This window comes from Pieris brassicae, chromosome 3 (genome assembly GCF_905147105.1).
Source record: "Pieris brassicae chromosome 3, ilPieBrab1.1, whole genome shotgun sequence".
In the NCBI taxonomy this organism is placed as follows: Eukaryota; Metazoa; Arthropoda; class Insecta; order Lepidoptera; family Pieridae; genus Pieris; species Pieris brassicae.
This window is the reverse complement of record NC_059667.1, coordinates 6,881,119-6,907,294: the sequence shown is the minus strand read 5'-3', so window position 1 is coordinate 6,907,294 and position 26,176 is coordinate 6,881,119. Positions and strand designations below refer to the sequence as shown.

The 26,176-nt window shown below is 35.2% G+C and overlaps 3 protein-coding genes across 10 annotated transcripts in view; 1 reads left to right on the top strand and 2 right to left on the bottom strand.

The window, feature by feature from the left end:
* The window catches only part of LOC123707273 (E3 ubiquitin-protein ligase TRIP12), a 31,563-nt gene extending 21,717 nt beyond the window's left edge, over positions 1 to 9,846 (top strand). For 2 of the 6 annotated variants that reach the window (XM_045657178.1, XM_045657181.1), the window contains exons 24-39: positions 3 to 198; positions 419 to 594; positions 735 to 927; positions 1,425 to 1,537; positions 1,955 to 2,080; positions 3,129 to 3,253; positions 3,585 to 3,737; positions 3,951 to 4,168; positions 4,459 to 4,550; positions 4,874 to 5,108; positions 5,506 to 5,964; positions 6,232 to 6,420; positions 6,795 to 6,963; positions 7,505 to 7,621; positions 8,462 to 8,641; positions 8,926 to 9,846. In XM_045657178.1, coding sequence (XP_045513134.1) covers positions 3 to 198; positions 419 to 594; positions 735 to 927; positions 1,425 to 1,537; positions 1,955 to 2,080; positions 3,129 to 3,253; positions 3,585 to 3,737; positions 3,951 to 4,168; positions 4,459 to 4,550; positions 4,874 to 5,108; positions 5,506 to 5,964; positions 6,232 to 6,420; positions 6,795 to 6,963; positions 7,505 to 7,621; positions 8,462 to 8,641; positions 8,926 to 9,122 — 2,938 coding nt within the window. In that variant the 3' untranslated portion in view covers positions 9,123 to 9,846. The remainder of the gene's footprint in view (positions 1 to 2; positions 199 to 418; positions 595 to 734; positions 928 to 1,424; positions 1,538 to 1,954; positions 2,081 to 3,128; positions 3,254 to 3,584; positions 3,738 to 3,950; positions 4,169 to 4,458; positions 4,551 to 4,873; positions 5,109 to 5,505; positions 5,965 to 6,231; positions 6,421 to 6,794; positions 6,964 to 7,504; positions 7,622 to 8,461; positions 8,642 to 8,925) is intronic. The other 4 variants (XM_045657176.1, XM_045657177.1, XM_045657180.1 and 1 more) reach the window with 3 other exon arrangements.
* Positions 9,847 to 9,892: 46 nt separating this feature from the next.
* On the bottom strand, positions 9,893 to 11,037 carry LOC123707274 (transmembrane protein 256 homolog). Its single transcript, XM_045657182.1, has 3 exons — positions 10,777 to 11,037; positions 10,369 to 10,644; positions 9,893 to 10,296 (listed from the first exon to the last, which is right to left on the bottom strand). Exons 1-3 carry the CDS (start codon positions 10,846 to 10,848, stop codon positions 10,153 to 10,155), a joined length of 492 nt encoding a protein of 163 aa, XP_045513138.1. The 5' UTR covers positions 10,849 to 11,037; the 3' UTR covers positions 9,893 to 10,152.
* Positions 11,038 to 13,978: 2,941 nt separating this feature from the next.
* LOC123706729 (inter-alpha-trypsin inhibitor heavy chain H4-like) lies at positions 13,979 to 25,810 on the bottom strand. Of its 3 annotated transcripts, none has more exons than XM_045656105.1 (22): positions 25,652 to 25,810; positions 24,224 to 24,355; positions 23,245 to 23,468; positions 22,762 to 22,872; positions 22,182 to 22,435; positions 21,130 to 21,233; positions 20,928 to 21,059; positions 20,583 to 20,783; positions 20,081 to 20,240; positions 19,803 to 19,970; positions 19,387 to 19,521; positions 19,108 to 19,274; positions 18,213 to 18,359; positions 17,852 to 18,031; positions 17,448 to 17,535; positions 17,291 to 17,332; positions 16,387 to 16,491; positions 15,906 to 15,992; positions 15,674 to 15,736; positions 15,267 to 15,445; positions 14,422 to 14,570; positions 13,979 to 14,188 (listed from the first exon to the last, which is right to left on the bottom strand). In XM_045656105.1, the coding sequence occupies exons 2-22, from the start codon at positions 24,338 to 24,340 to the stop codon at positions 14,143 to 14,145; spliced, it is 2,859 nt and encodes a 952-aa protein (XP_045512061.1). In that variant the 5' UTR covers positions 24,341 to 24,355; positions 25,652 to 25,810; the 3' UTR covers positions 13,979 to 14,142. The 3 variants fall into 3 exon arrangements, with proteins under 3 accessions (XP_045512061.1, XP_045512062.1, XP_045512063.1); XM_045656106.1 differs by lacking the exon at positions 25,652 to 25,810 and adding an exon at positions 24,747 to 24,765; XM_045656107.1 differs by lacking the exon at positions 16,387 to 16,491.
* Positions 25,811 to 26,176: the final 366 nt, after the last annotated feature.

The following is a 26,176-nucleotide window of genomic DNA, read 5'->3' as shown; positions in this document are numbered from 1 at the left end:
AGGGAGAAAGTCCGCGAGTGGATAGAGTGCGTAGCGAGCCGCCTTCAACGCGAGTGGGGCGCTTTGGGCGGCGGGGGCGGCGCCCTGCAGCAGTTGGCGGCACTCGCCGTTGCTTTGCCGCGCAGGGCTGATTTGGCACTCGACCCGTTGCTAGTACTGCGGGACACGCTTGCGAGACATGATCTGTCGCCTTTTGAGGTATAGTATAAATTTGAGAGGGCTAAAAAAGGGTCTTAATCTCATTAATTTTTTTTTTAATTTCTCTTAACAAATATGGTCTAAAAATGAAGATGATTATAACAAATAGAAAAAAATAATTAGATATAAATAAAACAAGAGGATTAATCAATTCCAAATACATTTCCTATTAACACTTATTTAATCACGATGACATATATAAATTTGTATACTTTATCAGGTGAATCACTCCGGTGTCATCGGCGCCTTACTCCAATTCCTAACTGGGTCGGAGTCAGACTCAGAGGAGCAGGAAGGTGAAGGCGAGGGTCGGGACTCAGCCGAACAAATCGCAGCTTGTGAAGACCGTTTACGACTCTTCTTACATGTCTTCGCTGATATGCCGCTTGCATCCGAGTGAGTTTCAAATATACATTCTAGCTTTTTCATTGTAAATATATTATTTACACTACTTAAGCTGTAACTAAGACAAGCTGATAACTTTTTTTAGGTTTGTTTTTAAAATATTTAATTATTTTGGTTTTAAAATTTATTAGTGAAAACGAATGGATGGAAAAAGCTAGCAGTATCGGCGGTTTTGCTTCAATCGGCGCAGGCGCATTAAGCGCACTGGTGTCAAAGGTGAACGCGTGCGTGTCGCACTTGGAACAGTTTCCTGTACGCGTACACGACTTGCCCGCTCGTCCTGCCACCTCAGCGCTTAAGTTCTTCAACACGCATCAGCTAATGGTAATTATTTTTTAACTTACTCAATATTCTATCGCGTGTCTCTATATGTATGAATTTTCCATTGGCGTAATCAGGAACTATAATATTAATGCATTCTGATAGTCTCGCGAGTAAGATTTTGATTACGTAAATTCTAATAAAATGAAACCACTTGAAATAAAAACAATAACGCTTTGTTTTTAAAAACATTTGTCAAATATCTTCGGTAGTATTGAAATAGTCATGTGGCAAGTGTATATTGTCATATTTGTCTACCTTTAAAAGTGTAGTCAAACTATTCCGCATGTGATACATTTCTGGTCATATGTTCTCTCAATACTCGTGAAATAAGAAATGTTATTTCTGATTATAATAGATAATACATATTATAATACAGAAACATATAACATTATATTCTATCGTATTCTATGAACAGCCCTATTTCTATAGGACAAAGATTTTACGTACCCCTTTACAACTGTTCGAATAATATGCATAATTCACATTTCCTAATGTAGATACAACCGTTACAGTGTGATCTCAAACGTCATCCAACATGTACCACATTGAAGCAGTGGAAGGGAGGAGTGGTACGGATAGACCCCTTAGCATTAGTACAGGCCATTGAACGGTAAGATTTCAGCATTTTTATAGGATAACGGAAGAGGGTGAAATTTTGATAGGATTTTCCATTGAAACCATAAAAAGTTCGTCAATTTTATAAACGTTCAGTTATATGTATATAGCGTGTAAAACTCTTGACAAGTTTAATTAGAGGATAGTTGTACGCTTAAGTACGTGCGTAATTGTGTTATGTTACTAAATAAATTTCTCTCATAAAGTGTATAATTACGTCTTTAGGGTATAGTAGAGTTTCGTGAAACGTATTTAAATTGGAATTATTCCATTTATAAATCGATGTAAAAATGTTTATCTCAGGAACTTACTGACTTATGTCCTTGGGTATAAAAGAGGCACTTCATTATTTCTAAGAAATTAGAGATTCAAATAGAAGTCGGCTTTGAATCACTCATCTTTGGTAATACAGGTATCTAGCACAGCGCGGCTATGCTCAAGCCCGTAGTCGTGAGGGCACAGGCCCCCATACTGATGATGAAGCCGCCTCCGATGACGACGTTGAAGACACACTTGCTACTACTCACCATGTCGCTGAGTAAGCAGATTTTTACTTACTTCTCCATGTTAATTTATCGCAGATACAATACAAATAAAAGCAATACGAGTACTTATCATATTTATATGTGTGTGTGTGTGTTGTATTGAGACCGCTATGTTGCTGTAAATTTTAAATCTACAATAGAAAATTTCTGTTTTTAAATACAGTATTAACTCTATATAACAACACAGAAGGAACTGTGCATTTTATGGCGTTATAGAGAGTAGTCGATAAATGGAGAGAAGAAAAAAGTATAGATAATCCATGACTCCTACTTATTAGTCATGATCAACAACAGTACACGTGCAAGCAATCCCAATTTGTTAACAAAAAAACGAATATCTTAGAAAGTTCGTATGCATGATGCCGATAGTCGAGTTTATTGTGGTCTAGGATAATAAAGCTACAAAAGAACGTACACAACTGCGCAGTTTTTACTAGTTTTAGCAATTTAAAAGTACTTTATTACTTAATTCATATCGTTATTGAAAGTGGGTGTAAAATGCTACGTAGAGTATATTATAGTATGGAAAACCAACCAAAGCCAATTGATTTCGACGCTTCAGAGAGTTCATCGGTAAATTGAGGGAGTTTTCTTGTATTTGATTACTGTTGTATCTCATTTAAATGAAAACAGCGGCACTACAACCGATATAGGTCTGAGCCTCAAACTTCTATATCTGCTTCATGATCATACGCCAATCTAATATGCACCTAGGTCAGCCTCCTGTGCCTGACACACGCCGTTGACTTTTTGGATCACCGTTCAAGCGAATGTTAAATGCGCTGCGGTATCTCAATATTAACTTCAAAGATGATAAGTTGGTGGTGCTTTTAAAAAATATTCATTTCACCTGAAAGCCTCACGTACAGCAACGAACGTGAATCAAGCTAATTTCTAGACAAAAATAAAACCGCTATAAGCTGTATTGGACGGAACTTAATGATTTTGCAGAACGTGCACATATACATTTACTAGTAAACAAATTTAAACTGCAAAGGAATAATATGTATCGCAGTTTTCTAAAGATTGACTTTTATACAGGTCGGATCATAAATTGGAGTTTCTAATTGGAGATACGGTTTTGCCGTACAACATGACAGTATATCAGGCTGTAAGACAGTTTGGTGAACAAAATGACGCAGACACTGACACAGAGACACCTCTGGGTAAGTTGTTTTTACTTAAACTTTCTATTAATGCTATATAAACATATTTAATTAATGGGCAAGAATTGACCAACTTTAGTTTACTTGTATAAGACACCAGATGCAGAAATATTTATTTCGTACTTCGACAGCTTCTTAATTATATATAATAATTATACTAAAGATGGAATTGGTACATAATATATAACAAAACGTTGAAGCATTTACGAAAATAAAAAAGCAATAAAAAATATTAAATACATTTAACTAAGTAATACCTAATTGGATATTTTTAATACAACTTTTAAGTATATTCCGCGTTAGCAAGTTGAAAACATATAATATTTTGCAGCAAACGCCGGTATATGGGTACAAACACACACAATATATTATCGCGCTGTGGAAGGAGGCGAACAGCCACGTGCTGACTCTTCTACGTCGCGTAAAGGAAAAGGACAAACGACTAAAATGTCTTCACGACGGAAACCAGACTTATTGTGGACTGGTATGTAGACACATCAAACCAATTTGATATTTATTTGTAAAAATCTGACTATGAAAAACAATTTATGCCAAACTAAGTTCGTTACGTGTACGCGTTAACACGAGACATACGTCATGTTTCAAATCCGTCCAATAACATTCGAAAACGTTTCGTTATACATTCTAAAAAGGTTTGCCCCATCTGTATCAGCTAGTTTTGCTTTTAATTTTACAGAAGGCGTAGTACCGGCACAGTTAAGCTCGCTAGCGGTAATGCTGCGGTCTGGTGCGATCTCAAAGTGGGGCACAGACATGAATGACGCATCATTGCCTGCCCTGGCTCTGCTCCGAGCATTGCATGCCCTATCTCGGCACTGGCATACGTTGTACCGTGCTGCCTGTTTGCCTGACCATCGCTCGTTAGTGCCCAACTCGGACTTTATTAATACGAAGGTATACATTTTTTTAATACTTTAATTTCTTGTCTATGGAACAACTTTATTGTTTGATATTTTAGTTTAAAAAATCATTACCATCATTACATTATTGTACAAAAACCCTTAGAATAATACTAAAAAACGCATATTTAACGTAGGAATATAAAAAATATCCTTCTGTATGCAAACGTCATGGCGGATGGATTTCCGGATCCGGTTAACCGGCTCATTCATGTTACTTTTATGTTTATAGGCAATAATGCACATAATATTTTCTGGATTATTAATCTTTATAACTCTTTACAGCTTGCCGCAAAGGCAAATCGACAATTACAAGACCCACTTGTAATAATGACTGGAAACTTACCGCCTTGGTTGAAGAAAATTGCATATGCTTGGTAAGTTTAATTTCATATAAACACTTACGGCGAGGTATGCATTTATCATCGTATGTATTATAACAATATAATGAGTTTGAAATAGTTTATATTTTTACTGCTACCAAACTTTTTAAAATACCAATTATTTAATATTATTTATAAGTATTCAGTTTCTTTCATCCATAATATACAATTATGTGGAAATTAACAGCAAGTAACTCACATAACTCAATTGGCTTTATTATTATTATTTTACGTGCATTAAAGTGCGGCATTCATTAAATGGTGTTCTTTTTAAATGGGAATAATATCATTACATAATAAATTATATTCTTTTATAGCCCCTTCATACTGCCGTTCGAATGCCGTCACCTATTGTTCTACGTGGTGTCCTTCGACCGTGACCGGGCCTTGCAGCGTTTACTAGAAGCGGGAGGAGAAAGGGGAGCTCCAGCTGGAGGCTCCAGTGAAGCAGAGAGAGTGGCCCCGAGGTTGGATCGGCGCAAGCGCACCGTGCAAAGGGACAATGTGCTGAGGCAGGCCGAGCATGTTATGCACGAGTTTGGACATTCAAAGGTAGCTCAATTTAATCTAAAAAGCTTAATTGTTTTTTTTATCTCGCCATCCACGACTTGGAAATTCGAATAAACGTTAACTTCTATAATTAATCCAAGTACATATTATCAAAATAAAGTTGTATACACATGAATCTCTTACGAAAATTATACTAATATTTCTAGTAACTACTTTAGTTTGAGTGAACAGTGTTGGCCTAGTGGTAAAACATCGTGAGGAAACCGGCTTGCCTTAGACCCAAAAAGTTGACGGCGTGTGTCAGGCACATAAGGCTGATCACCTACTTGCCTATTCGATTTAAAAAAATACAGATACAGAAATCTGAGGCCCAGACCTGAAAAGGTTGTAGCGCCAATGATTGATTAACTACTTTAGTTTAATGTCACAACTATTGCAGGCTCTGTTAGAAATCCAATACGAAAACGAAGTTGGCACGGGTCTCGGGCCGACATTAGAATTCTACGCGCTCGTATCGCAAGAGTTGCAGCGGGCTGATCTCGATTTGTGGCACGGCAGTGAGAACTTCAAACAGAAGCCCACGTCATTTGGTGGGGAGATAGTCAAAAGCCAGCCAGCAGTGGTCTCGGATAGGTCTTCGGATGCCGCCACCCGTTTAGCTTCTTCAGTGCGTGACGCATTGAATCTTGACGACGACCGTTCGCCCGAGCCGTCTGACTTGGAGAAGGAGACCTCCATACCTTCCCCCGCACCTGACGCCACTTATGTTTCATGGCCGTGTGGCCTTTTCCCACAAGCTATCGGCAGGAATGCGAGAGCCTCTCATCTCTCAAGGGTGAAAGCTAAATTCCGCTTCCTTGGAAAGTTTATGGCTAAAGCGGTAATGGATTCTAGAATGGTGAGTTAAAATGTTATGAAAATGAAAATCCCAAGGCGTCACGCGATTTTTAAAAATTTCTCTCAAATCTTTTTTTAAATTTATGTCGATATTATTTGTTTTTGTTATATAGAGCATTTATGTTTTGTATATATTTTATTAATAATTTAAAGTTTTTTCTTAGTTGAGCATTATATACATATACATTGAGCGTTGTATAACTGTTTTTCGTTAAGTGGACCTATACGTAGAACTGTGCACGTTAACATGCGCGTATACCGTGTACAGGTGGACATTCCCCTATCGGTGTCCATGTATCGATGGGCAGTAAGCGAGCAGCAGTGGCTCAATCTTAGCGACGTACGACACGTCTCTCCTGAACTGTGGCGGTCGTTGTGTCGCCTGCGACGCGTCGCCGATCGGGCACAGGCTATCGCCACGGATGATAACTACTCATCTGAACAAAGGAATCAAATGGTATTTAGTATTGCCTTTTGTTAACATAGCTTTTACACATTAAGAAAACACTTTTTAAACGGACTGAAGCTATGCATTAAAAACGTATAATTATTTACATAATTTTACTTGCTTTATTTACGTGCTTTATTTACGTGCTTTTCAGCGTGCGTAGTCACGGTGACTGAAGACAAAAGGTGTTGACCGGCTCAAAGCACGCGAAACGTCGGCAAAAATTTGTACATTAATAATAATACATAGCTTCAATCCGCTTAAAAAGTGTTTTCTCAAATGGTATTTACATCATTATATTTGAATTTAATAGATATAAAAACCAATAAATGGTATGTGATTTTTAATTGTATAACATAATATTTGTATATGGTAAAAATTAGATTAACGCTTTGGAGCTGGATGGATGTCCTATCGAAGAGCTGGGTCTAGATTTTATCCTTCCTGGAGACGGATGCACAGAGCTAAGGCGCGGCGGGCGGGACATACCCGTCACGGCTCACAACTTACATCATTATATCGCCCTCGTCACACACTGGCTGTTGTATGAAGGTATGGAAATAAATTATTGAACGGTCACAAATGCCGGAAGGCTGCATCAAATTTGATAATTACTTCCTTGGTAGAGATATAGATCACGGTTTGTATAAAGAAAATACAAAAAGATACTTTTTCTCTGTCTTAGATCTAGTACATTGAGTAAGATAGACTGTAAGAGTATATTAACTGAGGCTGGCTATATATCACGGTTCAATCGAATAAGTCTAATCTGTTTACGAAATAAATCTAGACTGTTAATATCAATGTTTAATTTCAAATATAAAAAAATTACTAATAACAACAGTTACTGGCCTGGTTATGTCGATTTTTAGGAAATTTCCCATAGACAACGCAAAATTTCCGCCGAGATTAATAAAAAATTTAATAAGTACAAAATCGTTAATTTTCATACGTTGTTCGAACGTGTAATAAACTCCCTGCATTAGAAGCATATGATAAGTATATCTTAGACTATTTAATAATGAATATTAGACTCAAAGTAGCGGAGGCAACTCGGTATCGGACAAAGTAAATAATACTTATTTTTCTCCAGGTGTAACAAAACAGATGGACGCGTTTAAAGAAGGTTTTGAATCAGTATTCCCGTTGGCCAATCTCAAAATATTCTATCCAGAAGAATTGGAACAAGTCTTCTGTGGCAGTCCATCAGGTATAATCAACGATTTACACTGTTTCGACACGTTTTTTTTACTTTGGCTAATATACATTGACTTCCTTATACCAGATATCATTTTCATATCAGCATCTGAAACAATACGAGATATTAGTATAATACTGGCAAATAAACAGACCGAAAGGAGGTCGTAACACATTATTTGCTTTATTATAACTTATATTTATTCAAATGTCAAATGTTATTTAAAAAACTAGTTCTATATAAAAAATATTACTGGCATTTCTGTAGGCGCTTTGTATCCTATAAAACCAAATCAAATCAAAAATGTTTATTGTGTCTCAAATTTTACATTAAATACATGAGTTGAGACAGCCCTCGTAAGTAGTCAGAGACAATGGTTGGGGTTGACTCGCTACTTCTCTTATTTATACAAGATTGACACGGCTGTTAGAAAACAATACAAAACAGAACCCTGCCAAGAAGCAACGCCGGTAAAAAATTAAATAAAATGTAATTCTCATAGTTTCTCTGAAATTTCTATGAACTTATTCTATGCATGTGTGTCTGTGTGTTTGTGCGCGTGTGTGCTGTGTGTATGAGAGTGAGTGTTTGTTGTTAGTATATAATTATGTATGTATGTCTCAAACTAGCGAATTCGTACTAAAATTTGCTCAGATCACATATTTTAAAGTTTTTAGCCAATCTGTTATAACTTTCTTACATTCATACAAAAATCTCTAGGATGTAATTGAAGTTTAGAGTTTATTTTAATCCTATCCTATAAAACAGGTATTAAAAACATGGTGTTTAATACTGTAGTTTTCGGATGGCAATTTCCATATATAGGTTTTTAAAAATATAATTTATCCTCAGGCGGCAGAGAGCAGCGTTGGGAGCCCCGTATGCTTGCAGATTGTATTCGACCAGACCACGGATTCAACGCTGAGTCGCGTGCTATACGTATGCTCATAGATATACTGGCCTCATACAATCGGGAGGAACAACGGCTGTTCTTACAATTCGTTACTGGAAGCCCTCGCCTACCCACTGGTGGTAAATACCATAAATCTATTTACTTCAAAGTGAACTTGAATAACCTATTTATTTGTGCTGCCTAACTGTACTGATCCTCAATATTTACTATAACTCATTTCTCAAACAACCTTCTAAAAATATTTTATATGGTTTAAACATTGAAACATCTTATCTGAAATATGTTTTTAATGGAAACGATGCAGGTACTTAAAGCGAATATGGGTCCAACATATCCGCAGTTACGATATTAATAGAGATTTATAAAGCCTTATTTTCGTTATTGAGCCGCATTTCTCTTCCAGGCTTCAAATCTCTAAACCCGCCGTTGACGGTAGTCCGTAAGTCGTTGGAGTCGTCGTTAGACCCGGACGAATACTTGCCGTCAGTGATGACGTGCGTGAACTATCTCAAACTGCCCGACTACAGCAGTGCCGAGGTGATGCGTGCCAAACTGCGACTCGCCGCCTCAGAAGGACAGCATTCCTTCCATCTCTCCTAAATTGTCGTTTATTGTATATGCTTCATACCTCCATCGTGTAAATGTTAAATGCGGTTAGTGATATTAATAATTACTATATAAATCGTTTTGCAGCATCGGACTGCTGTTTATGTGCAATTGAGAGTGATTTAATTCAGTGCGACAGACACTAAAGGTTCTGTGTTCTATTGTTTGTTAGATTTATGTAGATTTCAGAGATATGTTAATACTTATATTTTGCGTTAATTTAATTTGATAGTCTTATATTATCATTATTTGGAGAAGATTTTTTAATTGTCTAAAAACTCAAGAATACTGTTTGTCACGTTATCTAACATTCAAATTTATTCTGTAGTAAAATGACATGTAAAAAATATCAGCCCTTAGAAACTAATGATTCTCCATATACTGTATTAAGTGTGATGTGGACTATGGCTTAAGAATTGTGAGCAACTGTAAGTAGCTGAGCTCATATTGCCACTATTGTTTATGATAACATAAGCTAATTTTAATGGACCATCAATAGTCTCTTTATGAACTTCTATGCGTTACTATAGCATTTACAACCAAATGGTGTGTTTTGATTAATATTTAAGTATCATAAAGGAATAAAAAAAGTGCAAAATTTAATATGTAACAATTTCAATAAAACCATGTAAACAATACTATTTCGCAATTTCTTTTTTGTCCTGTTATAGAGGTAATATTGTTGTAGACACTAAAATGGCATCTATCCAATATTCGCACTCAACCTGTTGGAAATATTTGTAGAGATTAATTAAAACAAGACATGTATTGATAAACTTTTAATAAAACTATTTACAGCAGAGCAATATAAGGATATCAAACTGAAAAACATAATTTCTATCTCTTCACCTTCAAGAAATGTGATGTGAAAAATAAATTTTATTATAACAATACTTAAAACTTACTCTAAAAACTGAACTACTAACACATTAAATATAAGATATTACAATTAAAGCATTGAAGCTATATTTTCTACACCCTATACCCTATAATGAGGAATGAAAATCTACCAAAAATTGCTATTTTACAATACCATAGCCAGCCAGCCAAGAATTAGACAGGAACCTCCGATGGGTGTGAGTCTCCTAAGTGCACGCTCTCCTGTAAATGCGTGATAGTAACATGTGCCGCAAAAGAGTCCCATGCCAGTAATGAAGAAAGAACCAGCCTAAAATAAGTTAAAACAATTAATTTTTTTCATATTAAGTGATCTTTCAATAAAGTTAAGTCTAAAACTCACAATGTAAGGTCTCCTACACAAGGGGACTGTCATTAACGCTAAAGTGTGCAGAAAGTGAAATCTGTTAGCAGTTTCAAATATCTTCTTTAAGTCTTCCTTAGTCTCAGTTTCTGAGAAAGTGCGATGAGCCCCCATCGCACCTAGAACAACAGCTGCAGCTCCACTTAAGCCTGCTATCCTTACAAAGGGTCCAGCCTGTCGTGCTAATTCCCAAAGTGGCATTTTAATGATTATGGTGGCTGGTGGTGATTCTATAGATTTACTTTTAAATACTCCCTAAAAATAAAATAATTATATATTATCCAAATAAATCACAAATAATACATCCAGATAATATAAAAAATGGCTGAATTCAAAAACTACTAATAACGAATTTGCTATGTCATGCTGTAAATTACAAAAACTTACAATATTTCGTAAAATATTCATAGCTCCCTCCGTCACCGTATTTATCATAAGTGTATCGACCAGATTCACCATACCTTTTAACTTTTACGCAATAATTATTTTCAAACGCTGAGGCTCAAAATCAAGGTTCTTTTGATGTGTAAATAATGGAACAATAAGTTTTCCTCTTTTAAAGAAAGTCAGAAAATTCTTATTGATTGGGATTAACAATATCAAAAAATCAATTTAATCAGTTACGGTTATCTTAAGTCTGCCCAGACATTACTGATTTTGTCAGATTACAGAATTGACAATGACAAATATTTACTAATCTGCGTATCTGTGACGTCTTTCGTATAAACTATATTGTGGTGTTACCACAAAATTTACTCGATAATTTAGTAAGTCTCAAAAATTACTCTGAGTCCCTACGATTATTAATTTATTATATGAAGATACTTCAAAAATATGTTGGTTTTTCACCTATAAGTCCACGCTAATTCTAGTTTCAGTATCTCACCCTTAAAATAGACTTTAGATGGTTAGAAAACGTGTAAAACGTAAAAGTAGGACATCTAGTCTATTTGGCTTGAGACGTTATATAATGGTTTAACATTATAGAATGGTGTGTAATACCTTTTCAGAATCCCTATTGAATGCGCCAAAACTTGTAATACTACTAATACTACGGTAGAGTTTTTCTTTTCCCAGAGGGGTCCGAAGTAAACAAAAACTTATGATTTGAGAAAATTTTATATCGTATAACTTAATATTAACTTCAATACACCCAATAAATAACCAGAAAACTATGTCTAATGCAAGGTCAATACTCATCAGTACCAATCTATTGGATATTACGAAAAAGATACAGGTGTACATTTTTTTCGAATATTATTAAGAATTAGTAAAAAAAGTCAATTTTCTTTTAAAAACGTAAAATAAATGATAACTGTGCAGGGGTTGAGCTGAAGGACCTCTCGTAGAACAATTTTTAGCTGCTGATGACCCCAACTAACCCCTAGTTGCGATTGATCCACGATTTTTGGGCAAGTTGTATAGATGAATGACAAAACTTTTTAAAGTGATCTTTTGCTGATTTTGGTGATCATAAATTTATTAATCAAATTTTACGTGTTTTTCGCTAAGAAGCCCCTTCTGTCGCAACTCCACTTTTTGATGACACTCTTCTTAAAGCCGCAACCAGCATCGGATTACTTGGCGTTGACATATCGAAATCATTTGGAGGAAAAGCTCTCCTCACCTCTGGGCGGGAGCTGACCAGTACTAGCTCCTTCCACTTGACCGTATTCAACGAAAAGTCGAATCGTCGGCGACCAATCCCTTTTGATATTGGCTTGATCCCTTGACATTGTGTAGAGATGTGGAGTCACTCTACATCTTCTACTGCATTTACCATGGCGATTGTTCAGAGGAATCGTTCTGATTAAAATCTGCAGCTGAGTATCATTATTGGACGTCGAGGCAGAATACGAAATTCGACCCGTATCACCTCGATGTCTGTCGTTCCACAACTGAGCGTTTTTTACGGCAGTTTTTGCCGGGCACTACCAGTATGCGGAAACAGCTGCCCACTGAAGTACTCGAACCAATGCCACTTAGGGTCCTTCAAGAAAAGAGCGACGAACTCGCGAGCCCTCTGGCATTAAGTGTCCATGGCCGGCGGGTATCACTTAACAAGAGATGATCCCCCTGTCCGTTGGCCTCCTTTTCTAAATAAAAAGAAATTCTGTTGCCTGTGGGTCTAGCTGTACCGCTACCGAAAAGTTTCTGCAGTGTAAACTCTACATATAATGACACTGAAGGGTTTTATGGCGTTAAGAGTGTTGTAGTTAAATGGAGAGAAGAAAAAATTATAGATAATCCATGACTCCTACTTAGTCAACAGTCTACACGTGCAAGCCCAAATCCCAATTTGTAAACAAATGAACGAATATCTTAGAAAGTTCGTATGCACGATGCCGATAGTCGAGTTTATTGCGGGCTAGGATAATAAAACGACAAAAGAATGTACACACCTGCGCAGTTTATACTAATTGTATCAACTTAAAAAGTACTTTATTTCTCAATTGTTGTCGATATTGAGTGGGTGTAATTTTTTATTTATTTTATTTATTTATTAACACTTCGTTACATTACAATTTTTTTAAAAATGAACATATTTAAATCAAAAGGAGGGTAAGGAGGTAATGCTATGTAGATTGTATCATTGTATAGAAGACAAGCTTAACCAACCAAAGCCAATTGATTTCGACGCTTTAGAGAGTTCGTCGGTAAATTGAGGGACGGTACATGGATACACTGTATTTGCAGTACAATTGTATGAAAACCAGATATAATACAAATTGTTTTAATATGTTTCTTTTACATACCTTTTTTTATGAAGGAGGTAAAAATGCACAACTGCAGGCCCGCGAGCGCATGCAGTCGCTATCGCGGGGACTGTGGGGATGGTTAACTCTTATCCCTCTGCTAATCAGAGGGGAGAAACCCGACCCACTAAAATTTCCTCCTGAGCCCTCCATATCGCCTGCTATGCCGGACACATTCAATCTGAATGAATGACGTCCCCCGGGAGTCGCACTAGGCATTCAACCCAGGGAACTCAGGCGAATATGACTGCATACGGGCTCAGCGACGGCGCAGCGGGACGCTGTTGGGCAAACGCTCCTCGCGTCTTTCCCCCGCGCCCCCGCCTCACCGCCGCCAAGCACAATCTCCCGGCCATCGCCACGCACCTCCCGCTGACACTCGGCAGCCTCCTTCTGCAGCAGAACACGCTCACAGAAGAAGGCTACCGCACGCCATGCCTTTTGGCTACCAAGCATTGCTTGTTTTACATACCTAGTCCATATTAATGCAACTACCACAAATATATTTCTACAATTTAACAATGTTAAAAACACATCAACCTAAAATTTAATTTTTATTCATACAAATATCGACAGCTGCGCTAGGAGCCTACGTGCCAGCGGGGTCCGATAAATAAAATACGGCAAACATTCTTTTATTTTCTTTCTATTTCAAACCTTTTCTATTGCATACGTTTTCATTCGTTTGCTGTGTGCATGTGTCGGCATGTCGGTAGGTGGCGCCCATAGTTTAATATATACAAACTTTTTACCCTCTTCTATGTACCATATCGTACAAATAGTTTGATTAATCAGCATAATATGTACTTAATAAGACACAATAAAAAACCTTATTTAATATTTAAATATATATTAACTAAATATAAGGCATGAAACTACGTTGCCATTTTTTCCAGCGCTCTTGTGATTACCTACTGCTTACTTATAAAAGCAACTTTTCATTTATTTTTGACTATATTTAATCTCATTAGAAGGTATATTTATACATTCACGTTTCTCATGACTTATCGACGTCATCATTCCCACAGCATATTCCAGCATACCTGAAAATAAGATATCTATTTGAAAAAACAGTATAAGAAAGTTTCCCAAGTGAAAGAAAACAGATAAACACTTTAGTCGTTATAATAAATTACATTGGAACGAATTTGCATAGCTCGTCGTTTATCCATGCTTAGCACCCAAATAAATAATAAAGTAATAAGTATATGTATTTCTGTCTAGAGCTCGAATACAGGAACTAGTATAAACGTTATGATGATATCTAAGTACGAACCCATTTCCAACAACACAATAAAACTCTTCATATTGCTCCATGGTGACATTCTTGGCTGAACGGCATCGCGTCAGATACACGCACAATCCTGCCTCACCACCTACGGCCTTCTCACAACTAGCATCACCTCCGGTAGTTCTTGGCACTGGCTACATATATTAGTTTTCATTAATTTATGAAGGATATTGATTTGAAAGAATTGGTGAAAATAACTACAGCAGCAACGCCATATTTTGTACGCTTTTCGTTTACATGTTTCGGTAAAAAAAACGATTAAACATTGCTTTACTCAGCGAAGGTAGCGTTGCAAATACAAAAGTCATAGTAAGCCGGCTAATATTAACATCGAATAATAAGCGAACCGACCGTCAGCTGCCCAAGTAGCGATGGGTGTGGTTGTGACAGGTTGCAAAAGTCGTACAAAAAAGTAATATGTAGTAGAAACGCTGACTGAAACTGTTTTCATAAATTGTTAACATCGTACTGAGCTGTAAAAAATAATCAGCTGCATCGTGGAGCGGGGGCTATGCGTCAGCTAAGAAGTTTTTTCAGGTAAGAATGATGTTAAATATACATCAATCAGCAAAAAGAAAAGAAAAAAATCAAGCGGCATACTTTTAATTTTTTTTTAAACCACTTTCGCAACCTTCCAAGCCAACACCCACTGCTGGTGCGCCAGATGACGCTTGGTTCACTTGTTACACATCCGAGTTATATTGAAAATAATGGCAATCGATCGGCGTAAAAACACTAGCTAAAATGCTCCCGGACTAGACAAAGACAAAATAAAGAAGAAAAATTTGATGAGGTATTATTAATAATAAAATTGTATCTATTATACGAACATCAGATTTCCCAGGCAGTTTGAGGCTAATTTCAGTACCATTAACGGTAAAATTGTAGGATTTAGTATAAGCTTCACACAAAGTCGCGACCCATGAAACGTCCGCTAGTGTGGATTGGTGTAACACGGAGGCAGTTGTTGAAGAAAATTGCGAATCCAATGATGACGAAATACGAGTGTCTGTAATGCAAGTACATATTATTTTATTACATTTCTTATTTAATCTGTGAGCTCGAATTATTGTTAAATATTTGTTAAAAACGTTAAATAAGCAATTCAATATTGTTTAATGTAAAATTAATTCTTTTTCTTATGCCTTATAATAGCTGATTATAATAAAGTCTTTAATCACAGATTATTATCGTACAAGTTGCACTTGTACAACAATAAGATAGTTAGGATACATACCGATAATATCTGCATCATATTCTTCTTCTTCAGCGTGATAAGATCCAAAATCAGCGTGCGGACCTAGTACATTAGTTAACATCAGTTGTTCAGCTTTCTTAGCTCATAAACATTGACGGTTTTTTTAAGATTAGACTTTTATATAAGAACTTGAAAAATAAGATTACGATAAACACTCACAACTATAACCATAGAGCGGAGAAGTAAACAGTGCATATAATGGTAAACTTACTCATGAACATCGGCGACGCTGGCAGAGCAGATGAAGCAAAATAATTCAGGTTTGAGGAGATGGCGCTGGGCATGTGTCCAGACAAGGCTAAAACATAATAGGCTGTTAGGCTGTACAAAGGACTCGTGAAGTGGAGGTTACAGATATTATTAAGGGTCAAATTTTACAATATCAATGAAAAAATGTCTGTAAAAGATGAATTACATAGTATTTCGAGGTCAAACGTATGCCGGGTTGCATGCGATTAGCGGGATTGTGGTTTGGGATGAGGTATAAAGCTTATGCCTAATAAAGTGTTGAAATTTCTATAAAATGAAGCGGTGCCAGTGCACCAGGCTGAAAACGCACCGAGCAATGAAATTTGGGGACATATTAAATGTGTATGCGTAAGGAAAAGTGAATAGGCTAAATGTCATTTCCCTAACCTTGGAGAAATTCTGCAATGACAATACCGGTGAAAAGCCAAATCGCATGATATTACCTAATACTTTGTTGGATGATTGTATAGAATTGTACATTGAGGCAAAAGATGGGCTGCGTGGCAAGTAAACCGGAAGATAGTGTGATTTGTAACCGGCTTTATTACCTGCAAAATTGGGAAATTTATCATAACCCTTATGTGGGAGAGACTACGCTATGGCAATTCCTCTTAGTTAAAACGTTTAAAAATATTTACTTAACTTATAAATCAGTTTCTAATCTCAGAAAATTGAAAGCAGTATTAAAAAACACTGAACTCAGCTGGAATAGCAATTATATTTATTTTATAGAAAAAGTAATAAAACAATTTATGTAACTTTAAAAGGAATTTTTAAAAGCCAATCTGTGATTGACTTTTACGGGTAGTAAGACGAGTTAGTGTTTTAGCGCTAGTTCGCATTAGTAATAAGAGGTAAATTAGTGTAAGCAGTTAGTGTAACACATGAACAAAGTACAATCATCTAAATAAAGAATATAGGAAGTGCTTTGGAAACTTTTCTTATTTATACTCGTCTATTCTTATATCATAAAGCAAAAGTTGGTATGTTTGAAGTTTGCAAAATGCAATAATATATTTCTCATTGAAGCTTTTGTTGCGTTTGTCGCTGCGTAAAGATTTTTAGTAACGCAATTTTACTTGCAGACAGACAATGCTTTTTACAAATAATGTTTTATTTCCGAAGGTTTTTTTACAAAGACAATATTAACCCTTGTCCAAGTTAAGCCTATTATGGGTAAAATATCTTAGTACCTAGATGTCAGGCTCTATAGTCCCACATAGAAACTGCATAAAACCTGCTTTGAACACAATCGTAATATATTCATTTCATCAGAAATAATAAATGATTTCGTGTTGAAGATTGTCGATTAAAATACGGAAATACAATAGTATGTTGCATACTTACGTATTGCACTTAATTGTGATCCATAAGCAGCATATTCTGGCCCTGAAATGAATGCATTTTCTTTCATTTAATATTATTCGTTTAAAATTCTATTATTAAAGACTAAAAGTTTTTATTTATTAACTTGAATATAACAATTGTAAATATTTTAACTTACGTTGGGAATCAACTGGCTCAGTGTTAACAGCATTTGTTGCATTGGGCTTAACCACGACAAGAGACGTTAGAGGTGTCACAAATTCGTACTGAAATAGGTCAATTGTATTCATTGTGTAAAGTAATAATAGTAAGTGTATCTAATTGAAAATGAAGGTATTTTATTTTTTACGTTCATTAAGATACGTTATATAAAAAAATAACTGAGAATGTAAACAGTGAAAGAACAAAGTATATTTGCTCTTGAACATATATTAACATTATAGTTTTGAGCGGGAACCAATCGGTGACATAGACATTGTTTCTGCCCTGTACAAAATATTAGCTGTATTTTTAGTCTATTTTTATTTTTATATATATTGCGTTTGTAAATAAATATGTAACAGCAGATTGCTTTAACTGTACCTGTAAAGCTATTCCTAGGGCTCGCTTTTCTGGGCTTGTTTCCGATTTGTCATCTCCATCAATAGCGTCCTTTTCGTCTAACAATTGTTTGATGGTGAGATACGCCCACAACCTCTCCAGCGGCATGTACTCATTTTTAGTTTTACTTACTGAGATTTTCGGTGAAATTGTGTACTTTTTCTGAAACACGTAATTACAATTAAGATTATACAGTATGTTAATGTACTTATAAAATGTTTGTTAGCTGTGAAATTGTCATTATAATTCATTTCTCATTCTAGACGTTACCCGCCGATTATATAAATTCAACTACAGGTACGTTAGTTAAGAGAAAATATTCTATAGATTTATTTATATTTACCTTGCCGTGGCCATCGTCGACATTAGAGAAACCTGTCACTTGTGGCTCGATCACTTGCGCGTTGTCCTCAACTCTTCCGGCAACAACCAACTCAGAACCTTCATACACAGCGCGAAATTTGCTGCGAGTTACCGAACCTTCTTTGACCTATTTAAATAAGAGTAAAATGTAAGCGAACGCAAGATATAGCTACGAAGCTTCTATATTTTATAATAACAATTCAGAGGCACTGCTTTAGGATTTTTAGGTTTAAGGCAAAACTCTTCTAGCTTAAGAGTAGACGGAACTATATCGATTTATTTCGAAAGCACTGACCAATGCTAATAAATTATTCATTGAAGTAGGGAATACCAAGTTTAACAACCAATTTAAATTACTACACAATTAATAAACAAATACAGTGTAAGATTTCGAAAACAAGTCATACAAACAACTCATACAAGTGTCATTAATATAGTCAATATTAGAAAGTATGTCATCGAGCTATGTCGAATTCATCCAAGGAATAATAAATAGAAGCTATGTACCTTCATGTTGCCGAAATACATTGGGGCTATTTATAGTTAAAAAATATTGTGTGTCATAGATGTCTAAAAATATTTCCTTGAAGAAGAAATTAAAAGTATAAAGCACGAAACGTTGCTTGAGTTCCGGGACTTTAATGAGTTTACTTTACATATCGTTATTTTTAAATTTAATTTAAAAGGACAATTTGAATATTATAAATATAAATAATAAACTAAATTAACATATTGTTTTGTTCAATCAAATGGCGAACAGCGCTTTAGTTTGTTACCTTATACCAGTCCTTGTAGAAAGCGTAACGGTGTAATGATAACATGCATTTCAATTATAAAGTGTATTGGTCCTTTTACGTAAAAAGAAACCTGCTAACCTGATCCTTGGGGTAAGTGAAATGCACATTGGAGAGCAGTGGGGATGAAACTTGTTGGTAAAACTCCCGTAATTGCAAAGCAGCATCAGCAGCTTCGTAGATATGACGCATAAAGCCTTCATTGCGCAGTGACAGCTTACGCAGGAAAGTACGGTCAGCATCCTCACCTGTGTAAATAAAACAAATACATTAATTAAGCTGAAACACTACTAAGTACGATATACTTGTGCTAAAATTATTTAGTTATATATAGCTATAGTTATTTAAAAAATTTCATACCAAAAGCAAGGGCGAAAATCGTGGCCTTTTTCTCGCCGTAATTCTTTTCAGAGATGTGGCTTAGAATGCGCGCCGTGCTGGTCTCTCCTTCGGTGGGGTCTCCATCAGTCAAAAATATTATAATTGGTTCCAGCTCTAAGGATTTGAAAGGTAAAATTATTTTATATATATGTACGTATACCAATATTAATAGATTTCGCTCTTCACGTAAGAACAAACGATAAGTAGGTACGAGGAGAAAGTTCTTTTAGTATAGGACAATCTACTTATGGTTTTGGGACGATGTATATTTGTCTATTTATCATGCAGGTTTTATGTACAGTTTTATACAACTTACTTCTAGCTAGCTCAGTTTCTATAAAATTCTTATATTCTTAGAAAGTTTTCCATACCCATAAATGAATAAGACGACTTACCGTTTTTGATATCATTGTCTTCCGACAGGGCGCGTTCTTCTTCTGCTGCCACTGTAGTCGATTGTTCTGTTGTAGTTTCGTTTTCCTTTGCAATTGGTTTCACTTTCCAGTCAACTCCCTTGCGAATAAGATCTATAGCTACGCTCAATGCGCTGTGTATGTTGGTACCTAAAATTGTTCATAGTTATTTCTTCACATATACATATGTTTTCACATATATGACTCGGACCCGAGTTAATGACCTGTTTTTTTAATAACTAATAATAATAATAATTTACCGCCAAACGCCTGCATCCTGGATATAATAACTTTAGCTTTATCTATATTTTCAGGAGTCACAAGTGATGGAGGAATCAGCACTGTATTCTCTCGTCTGGTGTAGCTCCAAGTACGACGTTTGTCCGATTCGGGCTTATCCGCTTCATTGAGGTTATGAACCTATTTTCAGAAGGTAAATTTCGTTTTAATTTTGTATTAGTTTCGGAGAATATTTGGAAGCACAATATTATATAGCTTTATATGTCTTTCGATATAAGATATAGAGACATACGACGATCAACTTCAGTTTTACAGATATCAAAAGAGTTTGCAATGTATACGTTTCAAGTAATAAATGCGACAGGATTTGTTCATTACCAACAAGACGGCTAAGAAATATGAACTAGCTTTATTCTTAATACGATACGATTCATCGGGCTTATGGAATGCAGACGCACGTATTCATACAAGTTGCATATTTATACAGCTTTTTCTCACTAAGTTTACGTAAACAAACCATACCGTGACGTCAGAGTTGAATTCAATGATACTGAAATAGTCGCCTGGATTCAGTTTACTGAGGATAGTTTGCATGGCTTCACGCAGCTGTTCAATTTTACGACCCATCATAGATCCTGACGTATCCAATACAAATACAGCATGTTTCTTTAGTGGAGGAAGTGAGCCCGGCACTAAGAAATGAACGAAGTAACCGTCGTTTACCTGAAAAAGTCTTATAGTTAACACGATTAAGGCGACAAATCCAATAAAGATAGTAAGTTTAAGAGTTTATTACTAATTCTCCTTTTCAAATTAGCAAAAGCCTATTATATTTGACTGTCAGATTGCATAAATATATTTTCTTACTAATATATCCTTTGTATTTGTACGGTCCACATCATATTGTACAACGAACTGACCAATCGTTCCTTCTTGTTTATCTTCATCAGCCGAGCGTAAGTAATATGGTCTGTGAGATGCAGATTCTTTAGATTTTGTCTGTAATACAAATAGTACGCCGTTTAATTATGTTTCGATAATCTTCTTGAAGATGAAAGAGGAAACTCACAGTATAGATATCAATAAGTCTTCTCTGTTCCTGTAGGTCTGGTTTGAAAGTAATTGTTGCTTCTCTATCATCATGCCCTCTATCAATAGCAGCAATAGGGTTTTCTATAAAAAAATAAACTGTTATAGATGCACTCTAGAGTAAGATATCCAGTTATATAGTTATATAACTAGTCTCGCTATCAATACATAAAACTTTTATTTTTTTAAATTTTGTAATTGAATGAATGAATGAATTTCGAACACATTTATTATTTCAAAAACTTCTTTTGATTTTGCGCCATTTCACATAATTTTTCGTGTTCATTATCAGTTCCACACCAAGTGGGTATGGAGCCTTCGGTCATATTCCACTTCAAAAGCTTGGTATCTGCCGTATGTTCGTATATCGTGGGTACTATCAATAGATACAACAACAATTTGTCTGTCGAAGACCAGAAAAGATCTGTGCAACTTGCTGTGCTGTTAAAGCCAGAACTTGTCGAAACCCCATTAGGAAACAAAAAATCTTATTGCGAGAAACAAACTTTCCCGTTAGAAGAGTCCTATAAAACCAGTTGCATATTATAAAACAAGTCCTGAAGCTTGGTCTTATCGATACACAGGAAATATCAAAACTCCTCCTGTCGCTCACAGTTCTAAAGAAGCTGCTAGTTTGGTGGGATATGTCTTATCAAGGAGTCACCAAGCTACATTTGTGAAAAAGGATTAAAAACTTCAGCCAAAATGTCACTCAGCAAAACACTTTTTAAAAATAATCCGTGGACATTATATATTATATTACGTAATAAATATATATATTACGTTTATATAATAATATTACATAACTTCATTAAAACAAATGCATTTTCATTTGTAACAGAACTTATGGCTGGACTAGCTAGTTTTGACTCGCAAAGTAAAGCTCTATATTTTAGATAAGTTGAAATAGTTATACAGGGTACAAGCTAGTGGCTTGTAAAAAAATAATGTGACAGCAGGCACGTGTCTACCTACTCCACATTCACTATTTGTTTTATTTAATTAACAAGTATTGTGTGTGTATATACTCACGCGCATCTGCGTCTGTTGCATCAACTTCGTTGCCGGTTTTCACTTCAGGTACTCTTAATGTTGTTATCTTTTCACTTTCTTTAATATGTACAGTGACCTTAAGTTTAGGTACTAGGGCTCCAGGGTGAAGGTTTATGGCGTGGTTGTAAACTCCATTTCGTCGAACGAGCAGTTCTTCATAAGTTAGATTGAACACTGCGGTGCTATTTGGCTCAACATTTACGGCGACAGTAAAGTGATTGGAATCGCGAGCCCTTAAATTTAAATTAAAACAATAAAAAATCGGGAAAAACGTAACATTTTCCGTAAATGACAACTAGAGGTACCTGAATCGCTTTGTTTTGTTAGGTAATAATCTGATTGTCTTTAATTTTTATTTCTCGTGTAAGCATATCCCAACAATAACTCAAACATTTACCTCAAAGGCCGTTCGAATAAAAGTAATATAGAACGAGATAATACCATCTACTGATTTCAGTATTAAGCCTGCCCATCTACATCCAACGTCCATTTTTATTTTAACTGATTTTGTGATATTGTTTGTGATGTAAATAAAGTTAGTTATATCATTAAATCTTACTTTGCAGACACGTGCGCTGCGCTAATACCCTGGGAAACAGCTTGGTTGTAAATATTTTTTGCCTCTTCTTTCTCTTTGACATAGGCTTTGTAAGACTTTCCATCTAATGTCCTAAAAAAAGACATTTTATTTTAAAACCATATTTACATTTTGTTTGAAGTACTAGCGCATTTAATTCCATACATGCACCATAATTCCTTTTTTAAATATTTTCTCCAAATTATCATTCTCTAGGAGAACCTAAGAGCAAATAAGAAAATGTGAAATAAGCACCAACGTATGGTTTCTATGTTATTTGGCAAACAAAATAATGAATCATTAGGAAAGTATTCGTGTAGCAAACTTTAACATATAGAAAATCTATGATTTGAAACTGTCCATTAATGGACATAGTCGTAATAACAAATACGTATAGCGAAAGAATTATTAAGCTTCAGGTAAGCGTAATCAGGTTTCGTGATGGCACCATAATATACTACATACATGATAAACCCGCTAATGAAAGCAGTCTCTGGTAGAAGCATACGGAAGACTGCTTCTTGTGATCGCTTGGCTGGGTTCCGTACAGTGGTCACTACAGCTGTGCTCGCATATCTTAATGCAATTTCGGAGTGCACGCGCATCTCAGTTATTTTTATCGGAATGTTCGGTTCTTCTGTAGTTATTTCCACATCAGGACTAGGGCTAGGAGTAGAGGTCGAGGATTCCTGAATGACATTATAATCATTGGAATAGTTAGAAAATACTCCATATATGTAACTTACAACAAAGAAGATTTCAAAGCAAGAAAATTCACGATACGATTCATTCTGCTTAGAAAGATAAGAAATAAATACCGGCAGGCATAGCCCAGATATTATATAAAACAATGTTAAGAAAGCCATCAACACTCTTTTGTTTTTTAATGATAAAGTCATTGCTTTGCCTCGTGTCAGAACTAGTTCATAAAATCGATAAAGTTTAAGTTCGGGATTTTATATTTGTAATATATATATCTTCATTAAAAGATTAAATACGCTGATTAATGAAATGATGACTTGACAGCAACATTAGGGATTCATGATCCTCCATACTGCCGCATTGAAAGGCCATAAATTTTAAGATGATGTCGCAGTAGTCGGCGCGGCACACGATTTTTTTAAGGCATCAGGAAAAAGATGTTATTAAATGGAGAATTTTAGCTTAAGGATAAATATATACTAAATGTCTAAAGCTTAAAGGTCAAGGACTGCGTCGATAAATAAAATAACATTTAATAAAAGATAACTGCATCATACTCATTATCACTTTTTATTGAACAACACTAAGTATCTGTTAAAGAAGTTTCTAGTAATAAAATTCCTTTAGTTTGCACAGTCATCCGAATCTCATTAAAAATATAATTCAACGGATTAAGGGTAACTATTTAAAGTACTAGTTGAAATTTCTGGTTATTTTAATACGGTCAAAAAAAATTACAAACCTCAACATCTGACCGGGTAACGACAATCGTTTCCTGCGTTGTTACTGCTGCTGACGATGCAAAACTTATAAACAGGCTCACGCACAAAATTGCGCGGAACAACTTAATTCTCCCCATGGCGGAGATTTTGAGCTGTGGAAAAGATATTCCTATATCATGTTATTTCAGTGTGTTCGTAATGAACTAAATTTAAGTTTAAGATCTAGTTACCGCCGAACCTATTGCGTCCGTAAAAACTGTGAAATAACGGACATCTAATAGAAAGTTTGTTCCTCAAAGAAATTCTAACGAAATTTCAAATATTACGATTTATTACCAAAGGGATCGCTTAGGCCTATATTACCTATATTAAAATTTTCAAAAACCTCTAATATTGTTTATAATGTTCTCAAAAAGATTTTCTTTATAATTAATTAGCTATAAATTTAAGCTTAAACATAGCGATCGCGTAGGCGATAATGATCGATGGATGAAATTGGTCATGATGTTACAACAACAACAACGAAAAAGTAACTGAGTTAACCTGCCCTTAGGAGAAATAACACATATTATTTATTATATGCAAATACTTATAAAATTCCATATCTTTCTCAATAAATGTTATTAAACAAATTTATGAATTCTTTAAAACGTGAACTTTGTGATTAAGCTAGAGTGTAATTAATAAATAATAATTGTTTGTTGAAATATGATATCGTGAGTCGTGACCCGCCTTGACTGGATAATTCCAAGAAGCGAGATGTTTATCCTCAAGCAACCACTTTAAAGAAAACCTGTTACTTAATTGAGTAAGGAATACATAGCCATCGATTAGTGGGATTGCAGTTCAAACCCTTTTTACGGGAGTTTTCTTTTACTTGTTCTCGTCTATAAATATATATATATATTTATAGCCTAATATCATAAATATATATATATATATTTGGTATAATAAAGTACAGGATTTTATCGTGATAAAAAGCAATTTTTTAGCTAGCCGATATCTCAGTAAAAGCTAAATACTAATTACATACCCAGATTTTTGCCATAGGATTTACTAGAAATAAAGCGATAAAATATGTGTCAACTAACTGTGAAATAACGGCTTCTGTAAACTTCGGCATCGAAATTAATACTAAATACTTAATTATTCAGAAATACGGTACATATTCATACTAGAAAGCCATAAAACTCAAGCCAGTTTCAAGTTCAATGAAACAAAACAAAACAACATTACAAAACCAGTTGTGTACATCATAGGATTACAAGAATTGGCCATTTGCGTATTCTTCTGTCCACTTCACCTACCTTAGAACAAGGAATTGTAGTATTTACATAACCGTACCGTACCATACTTAACAAAAATCCTTCTGAATGAATTCAAAATGCACTTTTTATCCAAGTAATTTGAAGAATAGTAATTTAAAGAACGTGTGGAAATTTGCTTACCGATTTGTTTTGACGCTCAACTGGATGATTGCTTCAATTGTAAAATGTTCCTTAGGTACACGACTAGTCTATAGATACTCTTTAGTTTTATAACGGACGTGTGTTCTCTGCTCGGCGGCAGTCGCGAAACTCGTTACTATAACTATCACGTCTTCTTATATATGCACTATATTTACAGTGTTATTTAGCTGATATACACGACTTCGTTTTGGTAAAGCTAAGCTAAGCGTTGGTAAAAATAATTACTTAAATTTATTGAATAGATTGAAAGTAGCATGTTGTATAAGACTTCTCGCTAAGAGAGCTAAGAGCTAATCTTTTGCAAAGTGTGTATTGGGAATAAGCGTCCAAATTGCTTTCGTACCTTGATATATTAACCGGTCTTACTTTATTTACATTGATTAATTAAATTGACAAAACTGTTTAATGTTCATTATTTTAGTAATGCATTTTTATTACCATCAATACTTCATAGTATATCAATGTAATAAAGTAAAACCTAAAAACAAAATTGTCCCACTAGAT